Raw genomic sequence first — 15,030 nt, 5'->3', positions numbered from 1 at the left:
TTTTTCAGTGGACAAGATCACAACTGAGCCATGAAAACTTTGATAATAAAATAGAATATTTTTTGCATTGGTTCAATATTCAGTGGACTTTCCTCAGATGTCATAATTGTGCATTTGTACACTAAAATCTTGTATGAGTGTCTCACTTTTCTGTATTCCAGTGACCGTTCCGCTAATTGGCATGTTAGCAACCAAATTTTACTGCCAATCTCAACAATTAGTACTAGACACTGAATCTAATGCTTTATTGAGTTCTGCGCACAACAAGGTGCTGAGTCTTGATCAGATTTATTACAGTGCTATAATGCTTTCCCACTGAGCAAGACCTGAGACTTTTCACGAGATGATAATTCTAAAAGCACTGCACACTGGGAGGGCATGATATTGCTGCAATCAAACTGAACTAGTTCAGCATAGGTTTTGAGGAATGCTAGACTTGGTGCCTGATACTGGATGTCCTGCTGTAATGTTCTAACAGTGTGGAAAATAATGGCAAAGTGGCTGAAGGATTCTGAAATAAAAACTTTTTAGAGTTACGTCTGAAAACAATGGAGAATAATGGAAATGCAAAATGTTAGTGTCATTCAAATTTGTGGTATTACTGTGGTCTTTTTCCATTTTGAGACTTTATTAGTCTTTAGTTAGCACAGACACCAGGTTTAAGATAATATTGCGGAATTACAAAATGTCAAATGATAGTGGACATTATTTTAACAATGACAAAAAACTTTGTACTTCAGCATGTAGCATCTTCACTGAATATGCTTTAGATTAGATTAGATTTAGATTAGATTACAGTGTGGAAACAGGCCCTTCGGCCCAACAAGTCCACACCGACCCGCGGAAGCGAAACCCACCCATACCCCTACATTTACCCCTTACCTAACACTACGGGCAATTTAGTATGGCCAATTCACCTGACCCTGCACATCTTTGGACTGTGGGAGGAAACCGGAGCACCCGGAGGAAACCCACGCAGACACGGGGAGAACGTGCAAACTCCATACAGTCAGTCGCCTGAGGAGGGAATTGAACCCGGGTCTCTGGCGCTGTGAGGCAGCAGTGCTAACCACTGCCACCGTGCCGCCCACCGGGAATGGCAAGACAAAAGAATTCAATAGTTATTGGTTTTACAAATCTACTTTTGAGAGCAGATGTAAAAGATTGTATTACATGTGAACAATTGGGTTTTAGAATAAAATTAAATTTGTATCTATCATTTGACATGTGATTTATTGTATTATAGTTTTTGTAATATAATTATTACATAAGGAATTGGTTTAATAAGGAATTGGAATCCCTTGTTAAATGGAAGAGGGCGGCCTATCTCAAGATGAGACGTGAAGGTTCAATTGGGGCGATTGAGAGTTATAGGGTAGCCAGGAAGGACCTGAAGAGAGAGCTAAGAGCAGCAAGGAGGGGACATGAAAGGTCCTTAGTCGGTAGGATTAGGGAAAACCCTAAGGCTTTCTATAGGTATGTTAGGAATAAAAGAATGACTAGGGTAGGAATAGGTCCAGTCAAGGATAGTAGTGGGAAGTTGCGTGTGGAGGCGGAAGAGATTGGGGAGACACTGAATGAATACTTTTCTTCAGTATTTACTCAGGAACAGGGCATTGTCGTCGATGTGAATACTGAGTCACAAATAAGTAGAATGGATGGCTTTGAGGTATGTAGAGAAGAGGTGTTGGAAATCCTGGAAAAGGTGAAAATAGATAAGTCCCCTGGGCCTGATGGCATTTATCCTAGGATTCTCTGGGAAGCAAGGGAGGAGATTGCAGAGCCATTGGCCTTGATTTTTATGTCCTCTTTGTCTACAGGAGTAGTGCCAGAAGACTGGAGGATAGCAAATGTGGTTCCCTTGTTCAAAAAGGGGAGTAGGGATAACCCTAGTAACTATAGGCCGGTGAGTCTCACTTCTGTTGTGGGCAAAGTCTTAGAGAGAATTGTAAGGGATAGGATTTATGCACATCTGGATAGGAATAATGTGATCAAGGATAGTCAGCATGGTTTTGTGAAGGGCAGGTCGTGCCTCACAAACCTTATTGAATTCTTTGAAAAGGTGACGAAGGAGGTTGATGAGGGGAAAGCGGTAGATGTGGTATATATGGATTTTAGTAAGGCGTTTGATAAGGTTCCCCATGGTAGGCTACTGCAGAAAATACGGAGATATGGTATTGAGGGTGAGTTGGAGGTTTGGATTAGGAATTGGCTGGATGGAAGAAGACAGAGGGTAGTAGTTGATGGCAAAGTTTCTTCATGGAGTGCCGTCACTAGCGGTGTTCCGCAAGGATCTGTTTTGGGACCATTGCTGTTTGTCATTTTTATAAATGACCTGGAAGAGGGGTTAGAAGGTTGGGTGAGCAAGTTTGCGGATGATACGAAAGTCGGAGGAGTTGTTGACAGTGAGGAAGGATGTGGCAGGTTACAGCAGGATATAGAGAAGCTGCAGAGCTGGGCAGAAAGGTGGCAAATGGAATTCAATGTAGCTAAGTGTGAGGTGATTCACTTTGGGAAGAATAACAAAAAAATGGGGTACTGGGCTAATGGTTGGATACTTGGTAGTGTGGATGAGCAGAGGGATCTTGGTGTCCATGTACACAGATCTCTGAAAGTTGCCACCCAGGTAAATAGTGCGGTGAGGAAGGCATATGGCGTACTGGCTTTTATTGGTAGAGGAATTGAGTTCTGGAGTCCTGAGATCATGATGCAGTTGTATAAGACTCTGGTGCGGCCGCATCTGGAATATTGTGTGCAGTTTTGGTCGCCATACTATAGGAAGGATGTGGAGGCACTGGAACGGGTGCAGAGGAGGTTTACCAGGATGTTGCCTGGTATGGAAGGAAGATCGTATGAGGAAAGACTGAGACACTTGGGGCTGTTTTCATTAGAGAAAAGAAGGTTTAGGGGTGACTTGATTGAGGTGTACAAGATGATTAGGGGGTTAGATAGGGTTGACAGTGTGAGCCTTTTCCCGCGTATGGAGTCGGGTATTACAAGGGGGGCATAGCTTTAAATTAAGGGGGGGTAGATATAGGACTGAAGTTAGGGGTAGGTTCTTCACTCAGCGAGTCGTAAGTTCATGGAATGCCCTGCCAGTAGCAGTGGTGGACTCTCCCTCTTTATGGGCATTTAAGCGGGCATTGGATAGGTATATGGAGGATAGTGGGTTAGTATAGGTTAGGTGGGCTTGGATCGGCGCAACATCGAGGGCCAAAGGGCCTGTACTGCGCTGTATTCTTCTATGTTCTATAATCTATTGGGAACATTGAAATAAAACCTGTCTGCAAGTTATTTTGCCCTAATCTACATAAGCAACATCAAGTTAAATTTTCTGTGTTGCAAGCTTTTTTTTTAATTGTCTATGAATTTTGTCTGTGACTTCATTTTGCTGGGATTCTAGTTTTTTTTTGTGTGACTGCGCTTCACATTTTACAGGAGACTATTCTCCATCATGAGCGGCAAATGTAATCTTCATAATAGCTTCAGTTTGTGTGAAGTCTGAGCAATGTTAGGAAAATTAGAAACAACAAACACATTTGGCAGTTGGTAGCAAGAAACAAGTGGAGACACAACTGTAGTTCAGAACCAGAATGTCCCGATTGCTATATTGGTTGTATTTGTCAAAACTTTGAAATAGTTCAGTTCTAGGATTTTCAGAGGAACTAGTTGCCTTCTGTACATTATGGCATCCTCAAAACCACTGATCACTATCAGAGGGAAGTGAAGACGTTTATTTAAGAGCACCAAAGAACCAGAATTCATTGGGGTCACATATCTCTAAGACTTGAAGCATTGTTTGAAAGCATGAGTAAAATATCTAGCTGTAATTAGAATGACATAAGTTGAACAACTTAGTGACTATTCTGAACTGTCACATATACTAACACATCCTTAACTTCACACATTGATAAAATCTCAATTCACTCAAATAAAAATTGTACTAATTGAGACAAAAGCGATTGGGAAGTATAATTCTTTCATAAGTTTATTACATAATGGTGCAATACAGTAATTTATATGGTTGGACAAATAATCCAGAGTATGTTTTTTTTCTTAAAGTTACAAAAAATTATCCTGGAAGTAAAATGACTGTTTTCAACAGGAATATTATTCCTTCTTGTGTGCTTTTTGTTTTTCCCCTTTAATTGCTAATTTTAGGAATCTTAAGACATTAGACGTGTAATCTTTGTCAGATTGCTAGGATACCAAACAGCCTATTATTCATTATTCTGAACTTCAATAGGGTACATTTCTTGGAGGTTTTGATTCCTCTCTTTCATTTCATTCCAGTGGTGTTTTTGGCATCTAGACTTGTTGCTGTCATAATTTGCCTTTGCAGAAAAATTTATTAAATTACCTGGGCAACATATGTTTACTTCTTTAAGCTTATTCGCTTCCCAAATCATTTTAGTTCTTTCCATATCATCAAATTTGCTCCATCTTCACATGGATATTCCTCAGGTTTTGTAACTGAAGGAACTACTCATCAGTGCTCCAAGTTAATGACATGAACTTCTGGCTTGCATTTTTCTAAACTGCCCTCTCTGATTTAAAATTCACTGTCCGGTAAATTGTGGGAGAATTAATATCTTACAGTCAAAACATCAATATATTTGCAAGCTGGCTAAAAAGTCATCTTTTATCACTGGTTTTAATTGACCTATTGTCATTTTAAGGATGCTCTGTTGATCGGTCCTGGAGTGATTAATCACACCATGTTTTTGAGCATTTTTGATAGAATCTAGGATCTCAAGCTGAAATCAGATTTTCCAATTATGAACATATGTCGACAAATTGAAAGTATTTAAATATATTTGCAACTTCTGAACAATAAATAATTTTTATTTCCACATAATGGAACTGTTTTTAATATCTAGGTAACATGTTTGTCATAGCTGTAACTTTTTTGAATTTGGAGAGACTCTAAATTCATCATTTGTTCATGTAGTAAAATTATACTTCAGTTCTAGAAATGCTGGCAAATGATTGATATTTCCTATGATTCAATTTTAAGATTTTTTTAGCAGATTAGCTTGACGGCCAATATATTTCTGAAGCTACTTGGTTGAATTACTTTGACTTTCAATAAGCTGGGAGCTGCATGTTTTCCATGCCCCCTACAGATTTTCCTGTGCGTTCTCCACATCCACCACCTTGCATGTTTTTCACTGCCAATTATTGGTATCACATTTTATGGTCACAAAAGGTGACTATTGTTGACCCAGTTCAGACAGACCAAATGCATATTTATGGTAATTAATTGCTTAAATGTGGCTTTCTACTTTTATCCTCAGCTTAGATTTTAGCAGCTCTGCATAACTGTCAGATACTATCCTTTTCCATTCACATTAGCTGGCTCTGTACGTAGTTGTAAGGATTGACTTAGGCAGAGCTAAGGTTGTATCTGTTAAAGCTCTGTGATTTCTGAAAATGAATATATTAGCAAGTGTGTAGGGAAGCCGGCTCGCATTTATATTGTTTATGAAATTCTAGAAGCAATACTAATGCAAAGAACTTGGTTACTAAGATTTAATTTATAAATGGCATCAATACATTCAGAACTAGCAGGAAACATTATTATTACTTTCCCGGTTGGTTTATAGTGATTATCACTGGATAAATTATTGTACAGTGTATGCAAAATGTAGTTCAGTTGTATTTATGCTCTATTTTAAACTTTGGAGTAATTTGAGTTTGTTTCACCTTTATCTAATTTATGATCTAGAATTGTTGCATTTGGCAAAGATTTTACTGAATATAGATACTAACATATGATTATACTTGAGCTAAGTATTCGTTGTTTGATGTAGGCATTTGTAATCGGCTTGTTCAGAAGTGTTATTATACTACACATTTCTGAATATGTTGGACTTGAACCCGAATTTTATGGTTCAGAGGTAGGGATACCACTGCACCTTGAGCTATAGTTTGTTATTTAGTGTATACTTAGTTTAATTATTGGTTATTCACAGCTGGTATAGTTAATACATTTACAGATGACACCAAAATTGAAGGTGTAGTGGACGACGAAGAAGGTTATCTCAGAAAACAGCGGGATCTTGATCAGATGGGCCAATGGGCTGAGCAGTGGCAGATGAAGTTTAAATTTAGATAAATGTAAGGTGCTGCATTTTGGAAAGATAAATCAGGGTAGGACTTTTTCACTTAATATAAGGTCCTGGGGAGTATTGCTGAGGTTCATATTTCCTTGAAAGTGGAGTTTCAGTTAACTAGGATAGTGAAGAAAGTGTTTAGTGTGCTTTCCTTTGTTGGTCAGAGCATTTAGTATCGGAATTAGAAAGTCAGGTTGTGGCTGGACAAGACATTAGTTAGACCGTTTTTGGCATATTGTATGCAATTCTATTCTCCCTGCTATAGGATGCATGTTGTGAAACTTGTAAAGGTTCAGAAAATATTTACAAGGATGTTGCCAGAGTTGGACAATTTGTGGTATAGGAAAAGAGTGAATTGGCTGGGGCTATTTTCCCTGGAGCTTTGGAGACAGAGGGGTGTCCTTAGAGTGGTTTATAAAATCATGACGGACATGGATAGGGTAAATTGATACGGTCTTTTCCCTGGGATGGAGAGTCCAGAACTAGAGGGCATAGGTTTAGAGTGAGAGGGGAAGAATTCACAAGGGATTGAAGGGGAAACTTTTTCATGCAAAGGGTTGTGCCTGTGAATGGGCTGCCAGAGGAACTGGTGGAGGCTGGTCCAATTAATACATGTTGAAGGCATCTGGATGGGTATATAAATAGGATGGGTTTAGAGGAAGATGGGCCAAGTGTTGGCAAATGGAACTAGATTAATTGAGGATATCTGGTCAACATGGACGAGTTGGACACAAGGGTCTATTTCTATGCTGTACATCTCTGTGATTCTGACTTTAATATACTATGTCATTGTATAGTGAAGAAACATTCAATATTCAGTGAAACTCTTTTAAAACAATTACAGTTTGGAAACTAGTCAAAGAGCAATTCACTTTGCTCTGGACTGATAAATTCATTTAAACGTTAATTGTGCACTAAGTTATTGCATTTTCAGAAAGCTGACAGTGCTGGAAATCTTAATAAATTTTGCTAATTCATTTGGAGCAAATGTATCATGGTGGGGAGGGGGAATGTGATTGAGAAAATGTTTTATCAACTTCTAACCTAAAATAGAAAAACTGCTATACAGATGATGTTATCTGAAATGTTGAGGCTATTCATGCTTTTCTTCAGATTAACTTAAAGACTAGTTTCAGCATAGCACTAAGTGAATCATATTAGATAATAATTGACATGCTATGTAACACTATAGTAAGTGCTCATTTTAAGTTGGTTATTCAACATCATTCTACTTCAGCATTGCAGACATAATGGGGGCTGGTATGGGTATCTTTGGAATTTCTACATATGTGTCTCTTCACATTGGGACTAATACAGTATTGTGTGACCCAATCTGCACCATTTTTGTGTAGGTTCTCATACTCTCTGACCCACTGGCCATCTTTTTACCTGCAGTATTCCTGCTGTCTCCTAATTGCCAATCCTACTGCTTGCCACTTTCCTCCCAAAACCCTCCTACCTATACCTCCTCTCAGTCCCTCCTTTATATCTTGTCTCTCACCATCCTTCTCCCATTCACTTCGTAAAGTTGGGAGAGAGCAATAGTTGTAAAGGTTTGGGCAACAGGAGAGGTGATGGAAATGTGTTGCTGGAAAAGCGCAGCAGGTCAGGCAGCATCTAGGGAACAGGAGAATCGACGTTTCGGGCATTAGCCCTTCTTCAGGAAAGATAACCAAGTGACAGGATAACAGGAGAGGTGGCAAATGGGAGAGCTGTGCAAGCCAGGGGCTGGTCAGTGAGTAAGAAGACGTAACATATTTTCTTCATAATTGTTTTCATTTCGAGGATATGTAATTTACATATATTGGCATTTAGGACTGTACAGTATTTAAATCTACAGGTTGTAATGTTGTAATACCCTTTCCGGATGAGAGATTCTACAGAATTTAACTACAGCCTTTATATTGGTTGCAAATGGAAAATCTGATTTGCTTCAAGTTCTTTCATTAAAGTGAAGACTGAAATATTGAATTAAAACTACATTTCATATGAATGTGTGTATGCTTGGCTCAGAGGTATCCGATTCTGTGCACAAAAAAAATGAAATATCAAACTTTGAGAAGTAATCCTTTTTAATGTTGCATTTTGTAGTGTACATGTCATAACTTTTCTTTCTTTTAAAGTGGGTACCCCGTACTACATGTCCCCGGAGAGAATACATGAAAATGGATACAACTTCAAATCTGACATTTGGTCACTAGGTTGTTTGTTATATGAGGTAAGCTTAGAAGGCATGAACATTCTAATGTGTTGATTGTATTTAACCTGAGATGGAACAGTAACTTGGACACAAGAAAGTAATTGGTGGTTTTTTTCACTTTATTGTTGCTTTCTAATGGTCAAGAAATTAATTGCTGCCATTTGTTGTATTCCTTGTAAGCCAGTTGTTCATCAAAATGGTTATGAATTGAGATGTCTGAGATAATACTCTGTCTGTTGCTCATAAATGTGTTATGCTTTTCAAAATGAAAGTTGTTTGTGTTTCTTCAATAAGCTATTCACACTTGGTACACCCTTTTAATCAAATAATGCAATTGAACTGCTTTTCTTAAATTCCAGTACTTTTGCCAGTCAGCCTTTTAAAAACTATGCGCAAAGTTGATAATTTGTCCAGTTCCATCAGTTTGTTATAAGTAATTGGCTTCAGACATCTGGCTCCTCAAAAGTGGTATGTGTGTGCCGAGAAGAAACTTGGAGCAAGAATAAGCATTTATCCCAGCAGCCAGGCTGTAATCCACATGCAGACTTCATGAGAGAAGAATTGCAACCAGTTGCCCCCTTTAAAACCATTTTGGTTAAATGGATAGATGAAACTTCCTTTAGCATTAAACTCTGGAAACTTAGAGCAGTGGTGGTGGCCAGTTCTGAAGAAGGGTCACTGGACCTGAAATGCTAACTCTGCTTTCTCTCCACAGACACTACCAGCCTGAGTTTTTCCAGCATTTCTGGTTTTTTTAATATAATTTTTTATATAATTTCTATGCTCTATTCTATGATCTATATACTAAATTAGTTAATTAAAAATAAGATAATCCAAACCAAGTTAAAATTAGAATGCTCAACAGAGATAATTTTGCTGGAGAATAAACCATTGAAGGATTGTGTTATTGAGACCTAAGTAAATATTTCACCTATGATCTTGTCAAAGATAAGTGCCATCCACCAAACAAACTGAAATGTAACTTTATCCACACAATAGATGGTATTGATGTGTTCTCCGTGTTGAACCTAAAGATGTTTTTTAACTGCAGTTAGTTTACAGAACTGAAACAAGTCCTTCTGTGTTCTGCTAACAAGATTGCAGAAAAAATAGGTGTTCTACTTGGTTATCTTTCTTGAGCTTTAAAACTGCAAGTTGCTTCTTAAGGGACAAACAACCTTAGCAAATATTCGGAATTAAAGATCATTTAACTAAAATTAATATTACACGTCCTTGATTATTCAAAAATCAATTCTGGCACAACTCTAACAAAATAATAAAATTAATCCTGACTCTAACCCATAACACACAACTTGCTCATGAGATTTTATTTTTCCTTAACAAATCTCAATGTCTATTTTGGTGACCTCCGAACAGCATGGGTCTCGACAATCAGCCCTTCCCAATGACACACCTAGTTGGACAAGCTACAAATGCTGACCTCGTTGTCCAATCATATGCATTACCAAGCCTTTCCCATAAATTGCTTGTTTTTAAGACAATGCATGCAATCCACATTCTGTGGTTCCTGATTTTCTATTTAAATATGTTTTCACACAAATATGATGCGTATTTGATCCATCGCCTATCAATTGACTGAAGTTTTGAAATTAGTTTGGACATAAAGGATCCCAGGCTGAGCATTAACTTCTCTATGTAAATTCATACTGCGAGTTGATTAAATGTGGGTATGAATTGGAAGTAGAAGTTGAATATAATTGGTTTCTCTGCTTACCAAAATGACAGCTTTAATAGGTACTGCCAGATCTGAGGTTCTCCAGCAATTTTTGCTTTTGTTTCAGATTTCCAGCATCTGCAGCTTGAGGCTACTTTAATTGTTTGACTCTAAGTGTTAGCCTGATGAAGCTTGGTGTGGCAGGAATTTAACAAACAAATACAGTGAGAAGTGTAAGATGTTGCCATGCTCTGATACTATTTTGACTTACAGAAAATATTAAGATATAGGGCTGAAGTTAAGCTAGAAGCCTTCAATATAAGTGAAAACAGAAACAAATATAAAAGTTGCTGGAAAAGCTCATCAGGTATGACAGCATCTGTGAAGAGAAATCAGAGTTAAGATTTCAGGTCCAATGACCCTCCTTCAGAACTGAAGAACTTGCCTATCTTTGTCTTAACTTCACTCAATCACTTGACCTCTGCAAAGAGTTCCACAGATTCACACCCTCTGCTAAGAAATTCCTCCTGATCTCAGTTCTAAACGGTCATCTCTTCACTCTGAAGCTGTGCTGTCAAGTCCTAGTCTCTTCTACTACAGGAAACATCTTCTCCGTGTCCACTGTATCCAGGTTTCTCAGTATTCTGTAAATTTCAGTGAGATTCCCCTCATTTTTCTAAATTCCATCGAGGGTCCTCAACTGCTCTTCATATGGCAAGTCCTTCATCTCTGGGATTATTCTTCTAAATCTTCTCTGGACCAGTCCAACACCAGCACATCCTTCCTTAGATACGGGACCCAAAACTGCTGCCAGTATTCCAAATGCAGTCTGACAAGAGCCTTATACAGCCTCAGCAGTACATCTCTGCTGTTGCATTCTTGATCTTTTGCAACGAATGCAAACATTGCAATTGCCTTCCAAACTGCCTACCGAACCTGCCAACAAAGTCATGATCCCTACCATCTCATAGGACAAGGGCTGCAGCTGCACAGGAGTGCCACCATCAGTTTTCCATCTGAACTGCACACTATCGTGACTCCGAATTATACTCCCTTTATTTTATTGTCGACGGGTCAAAATTCTTGGGACCCCCCCAAGCAAAGTTTGAAAATGTTAACTTTTTTAAAAAGTTAAATTAAAAGCGGATACCAATTTTAAAAAAAACTTGTGAAAAAGTTTGCTACAATAACTTTGGGAAATAAACCTGCCATTTCTCAATGCAATGTTGCAGAGTTTTACCTGTACTCTGAAGTAGTCTAGCATACTGTCAGATTCATCAAACCATCATAAAGAATACTGTGAAGATTGCAATGATTCTAGAATGAGACCACCTTAGGGCAACTGGATTGTTTTGCCTGTAATGTCTACATTTTAACTAAATAAGTTTGCAATAAAACAACTTGAGCTGTGATCTGCTTTCCCTTACGTTTTACGGCTTGTGTAATAATAGCTGCCATCATCCAGGAAGACAGTTCTGTCCAAAGCAAAACTGCTACCACTATGCAGTTGGATTAGCTAATGCTGTGTTAATTGCAGGGCAACAGTAGTATTTATCTTCCACCTTTCTCTTCCATCTGAGATTGAACCCACTGCCATCCTGGTGTGTTTTGCATTTGGATGCTGGCCAAATTGTGTTAAAACTCGTCCAAAATATGGCAAGTGAATTTAGAATTTTGCTTGATAAATGCTTTCTTAGCATTATCTCTCCAATCATTTTGGGAGGTTTGTTTTGCATAAAAATATTGAATAGTCATCACCATAATTCCCCTACTTGATGGTGCTAATCTTTCATTTAGTCGTTTACTTGAATCCAAAGTAGGGGTAATTGCAGTGATAATGTAGGGAAGTTAATTCAACAGCCAAAATGTAGTCTTTCCAATCGTATTTTATAGCACGTTGTAACCATCTGTGTTGCTGTCTCTTTTGCTAGTGTTAATGACATAGTCTAATCTCTTAACCATAATGTATTATGCAAAGTGTTTTAGGAATTCTTTTATATCTTGATCTTTTCAATGTAAACACTTCAATTGTTTTGGGGAGCAAAAAACTAAAATAATACTTAACAGGAATTTGCCAATCAATTATCCTTAAACATAAATAAAAACTAAAATGAAGGTAATTGCATTTCTTGCCAAAACGAATATCTTTTGGTGGCACCAATTAACGATGAATTGGACTTCTAGATGCTAACACCTGTGCAATCCCCTTATTACGATCGTAATGTCCCTTCTTAGACAACATTTCTAAACTGTGTTGAGAAGGATATATTCTTATGTTTCTGCATGATGCTGGCATGACTGAAGATTTATACTGTACCACTGATTAATTTAGATATGAGTTTCCAGTATTTCTGATTTTTCGCCCATTCTGTGTTGTGAAAAATTCTTAGTTTTTGCTTTGTACCTCAGGGAAGGGGAAGAAGTGTCTGAGTGACTATAGTAGCATGTTACAGCTCAAAACTACTTGTGTGGAGAATAGAATAAATGTAGTTTAATTGGGCAAGGGGATTGTTCCTTTCAGCTCATACAAAATGACCCTTCTGTACACACAGTTTTAGCATTGCTTTTATAATGCTAAAGGAAAGCTGTAATAGTCAAACATGGCTTTTAGCATGAACTTGATTACACAAGAATTATTTATTTGGTGATGAAGTTATACTGAGCACAGACAGATGAAGGACACAATTAGTAAGGTGATTGAAGCAAATTCAAAGTTTGTTTTCAACACTCCATTACATAGCTGTCTCTGGGTATGTTATCTAGCTAAGTGTTGAGTGCTACATTTGCAGATAAACTTGTAACATGCACAGAAGTTCTTTATAATGTTTTAAGTTGTGTTTTGCTTCTTTTATCATCCCCGTAGAGATTAGCAACCTGTAAAAAGCATTTTGAACTTTCACTAGATGCAAGGATGGTATGATCGGACTTGGATCATACTATCTTTCACAGAGACTAAAACCAATCCTGTCTGCATGCTATTATTAAAGGCTATTTATATCCCTAGTCTGCTTGCATTTTTTCTGATGTAATGCTAGTCAATAAAACTGCAATCCTCAGAAGGAAAAGAGCAAAACGTATAGGTCATAAATTTTGAAGGAGGCTATTTTTGTCTATTATTTTCTGTCTTCTGTAGAAGCACAATGATCAAATTCTGAAAATTACATCCATGCAGTGTTTAGGTCAGGTATTTGAAATAAATTCTTCCACGCAGGAGCTTTGCTTACAGCAAGCAACACAGGTATGATTCTCCTGTAGACAAAGGATGCCAGTGGATGTGACATATTTGGATTTCCTGAAGGCTTTTGAGAAAGTACTGCACAGGAGGCTGTTGAATACAATAAGAGCCTATGACACTGGCTCGGATAAAGAATTCTCAGAAGGCAGAGGGTGCTGATAAAGGGATCCTTTTCAGGGTGGCAGCTGATGATGAGTGGAGTTTTTCAGGGGTCAGTCTTGGGACTGCAACTGTTCATGCTGGAAGATGGAACTGAGGATGTTATTACTAAGTTTGCAGATGACACAAAAATAAATGGAGGGATGGGTAGTCTTCAGGAAGTATGGAGGCTACATAAGGATTTAGACAAGTTAGGAGAGTGGACCAAGATGTGGCACATGGGGAAAAAATGTGAAGTTAGGCACTTTGGTAGGAAGAATAGAGGTGTCAAATATTTTCTCAATGGAGGAAAGCTTCAGAAATCTGAAGCACAAGGGAGTTGGGACTCCTGGTTCAGGAGTTTCTTAATGTTAGCATTCAGGCTTAATAGGAAGTAAAGAAGACAAGTGCAATGTTAGCGTTCGTTTTTAGAGCTCTAGGATACAAGAGCAGAGATGTATTGCTGAGGCTGTATAAGGCTATGGTCAGTTTGCATTTAGAAAACTGAGCATTTTTGGGTCCTGTATCTCAGGAAGTATGTGTTGGTATTGAATGGGGTCCAAAGGAGGTTCGCAAGAATGATCCAGTGAATGAAGGGTTTGTCATATGGAGGACAGTTGAGTACTCTGGGTCTGTATCCGATGGAGGTTAGAAGGATATGGGGGATCTCACTGAAACTTTTAGAACACCGAGAGGCCTGGATTGAGTGGACGTTGCCACTAGTAAGAAAGACGAGGATCTAAAGGCACACGCTCAGTGAAAAAATGATCCTTTAGAACCGAGACAATGAGGAATTTATTCAGCCAGAGGATGGTGAATCTGTGGGACTCATTGACACAAAGAGCTGTGGGTGCCATGTCATTGAGTGTCTTTAAGACAGAGACAAATTTGTCAAGTGATCAAGGGTTACAAGCAGAAAACAGGAGAATGAAGTTGAGAAACATATCAGCCATAATCAAATGGCATAGCAGACTAGATAGGCTGAATGGCCTAATTCTGCACCTACATCTTTGATCTTCTGGTCACCCTTCCTGATCTAAACTACAGAACAAATATTTTCTCTTTGAGAGAAACAAATTCACAGTTGTGCTTTACACTTGTCCTTAAGTCAATGTTCAATTCTCCCTAAACCAATCCAACATAATTCTTATTTCCAGAGGATTTACTTTGAGTTATTTTCTTTTCCTGCCTGAAAGTATTAAACTGTAGAACTGACTTTCATGGTTAGGACTTTTCCTGGATACTCTGTCCAGAGCATACTAGATGGATCTTTCATTCTTGTTTAAAATCCTCTCAAATTTGGTCATTTCAGTTCGAGTGAGTTCCCAACTGCATTTCAGTATGGTGAATCATAGAGACATTCAGCCTCCAGCTGCTTGTTCTCCCACAGATACTGGCAGACTTCCTGCATCTGTGAATCTCAGGAATATGTTCGAAACCCTCTCCTCCACCCCACCCCCAACCCCTTGTCACCTTATCCCATGACAATGTGAATTATATGGGTCTGGTGTGAGGAATAAATTGTTATTCACCATTCTTACTACCCCAACACACTCTTACTCTGAAATAAATTGACAGATTAAAGCTTAACTGTTTACAACCTGACATTCCAGACATCTTCCTGGAACTTTGGAGACCATCAGTCTAATTGTTGTAAGCATGTTGC

General features: G+C 38.3%; 1 protein-coding gene across 3 annotated transcripts in view; it reads left to right on the top strand.

Annotated features, from left to right (window-relative positions):
- nek7 (NIMA-related kinase 7) overlaps window positions 1-15,030 on the top strand; it is a 207,595-nt gene that overhangs the window by 169,738 nt on the left and 22,827 nt on the right. For all 3 annotated transcript variants that reach the window (XM_043699781.2, XM_043699783.2, XM_087990837.1), the window contains one exon: window positions 8,240-8,334. In XM_043699781.2, the coding sequence (XP_043555716.1) occupies window positions 8,240-8,334 (95 nt within the window). The remainder of the gene's footprint in view (window positions 1-8,239; window positions 8,335-15,030) is intronic.

This window comes from Chiloscyllium plagiosum, unplaced genomic scaffold, assembly GCF_037043375.1.
Source record: "Chiloscyllium plagiosum isolate Xiang-an unplaced genomic scaffold, Cpla_swu_hap1 HiC_scaffold_9, whole genome shotgun sequence".
In the NCBI taxonomy this organism is placed as follows: Eukaryota; Metazoa; Chordata; class Chondrichthyes; order Orectolobiformes; family Hemiscylliidae; genus Chiloscyllium; species Chiloscyllium plagiosum.
This window is presented reverse-complemented; position numbering and strand designations above follow the sequence as displayed.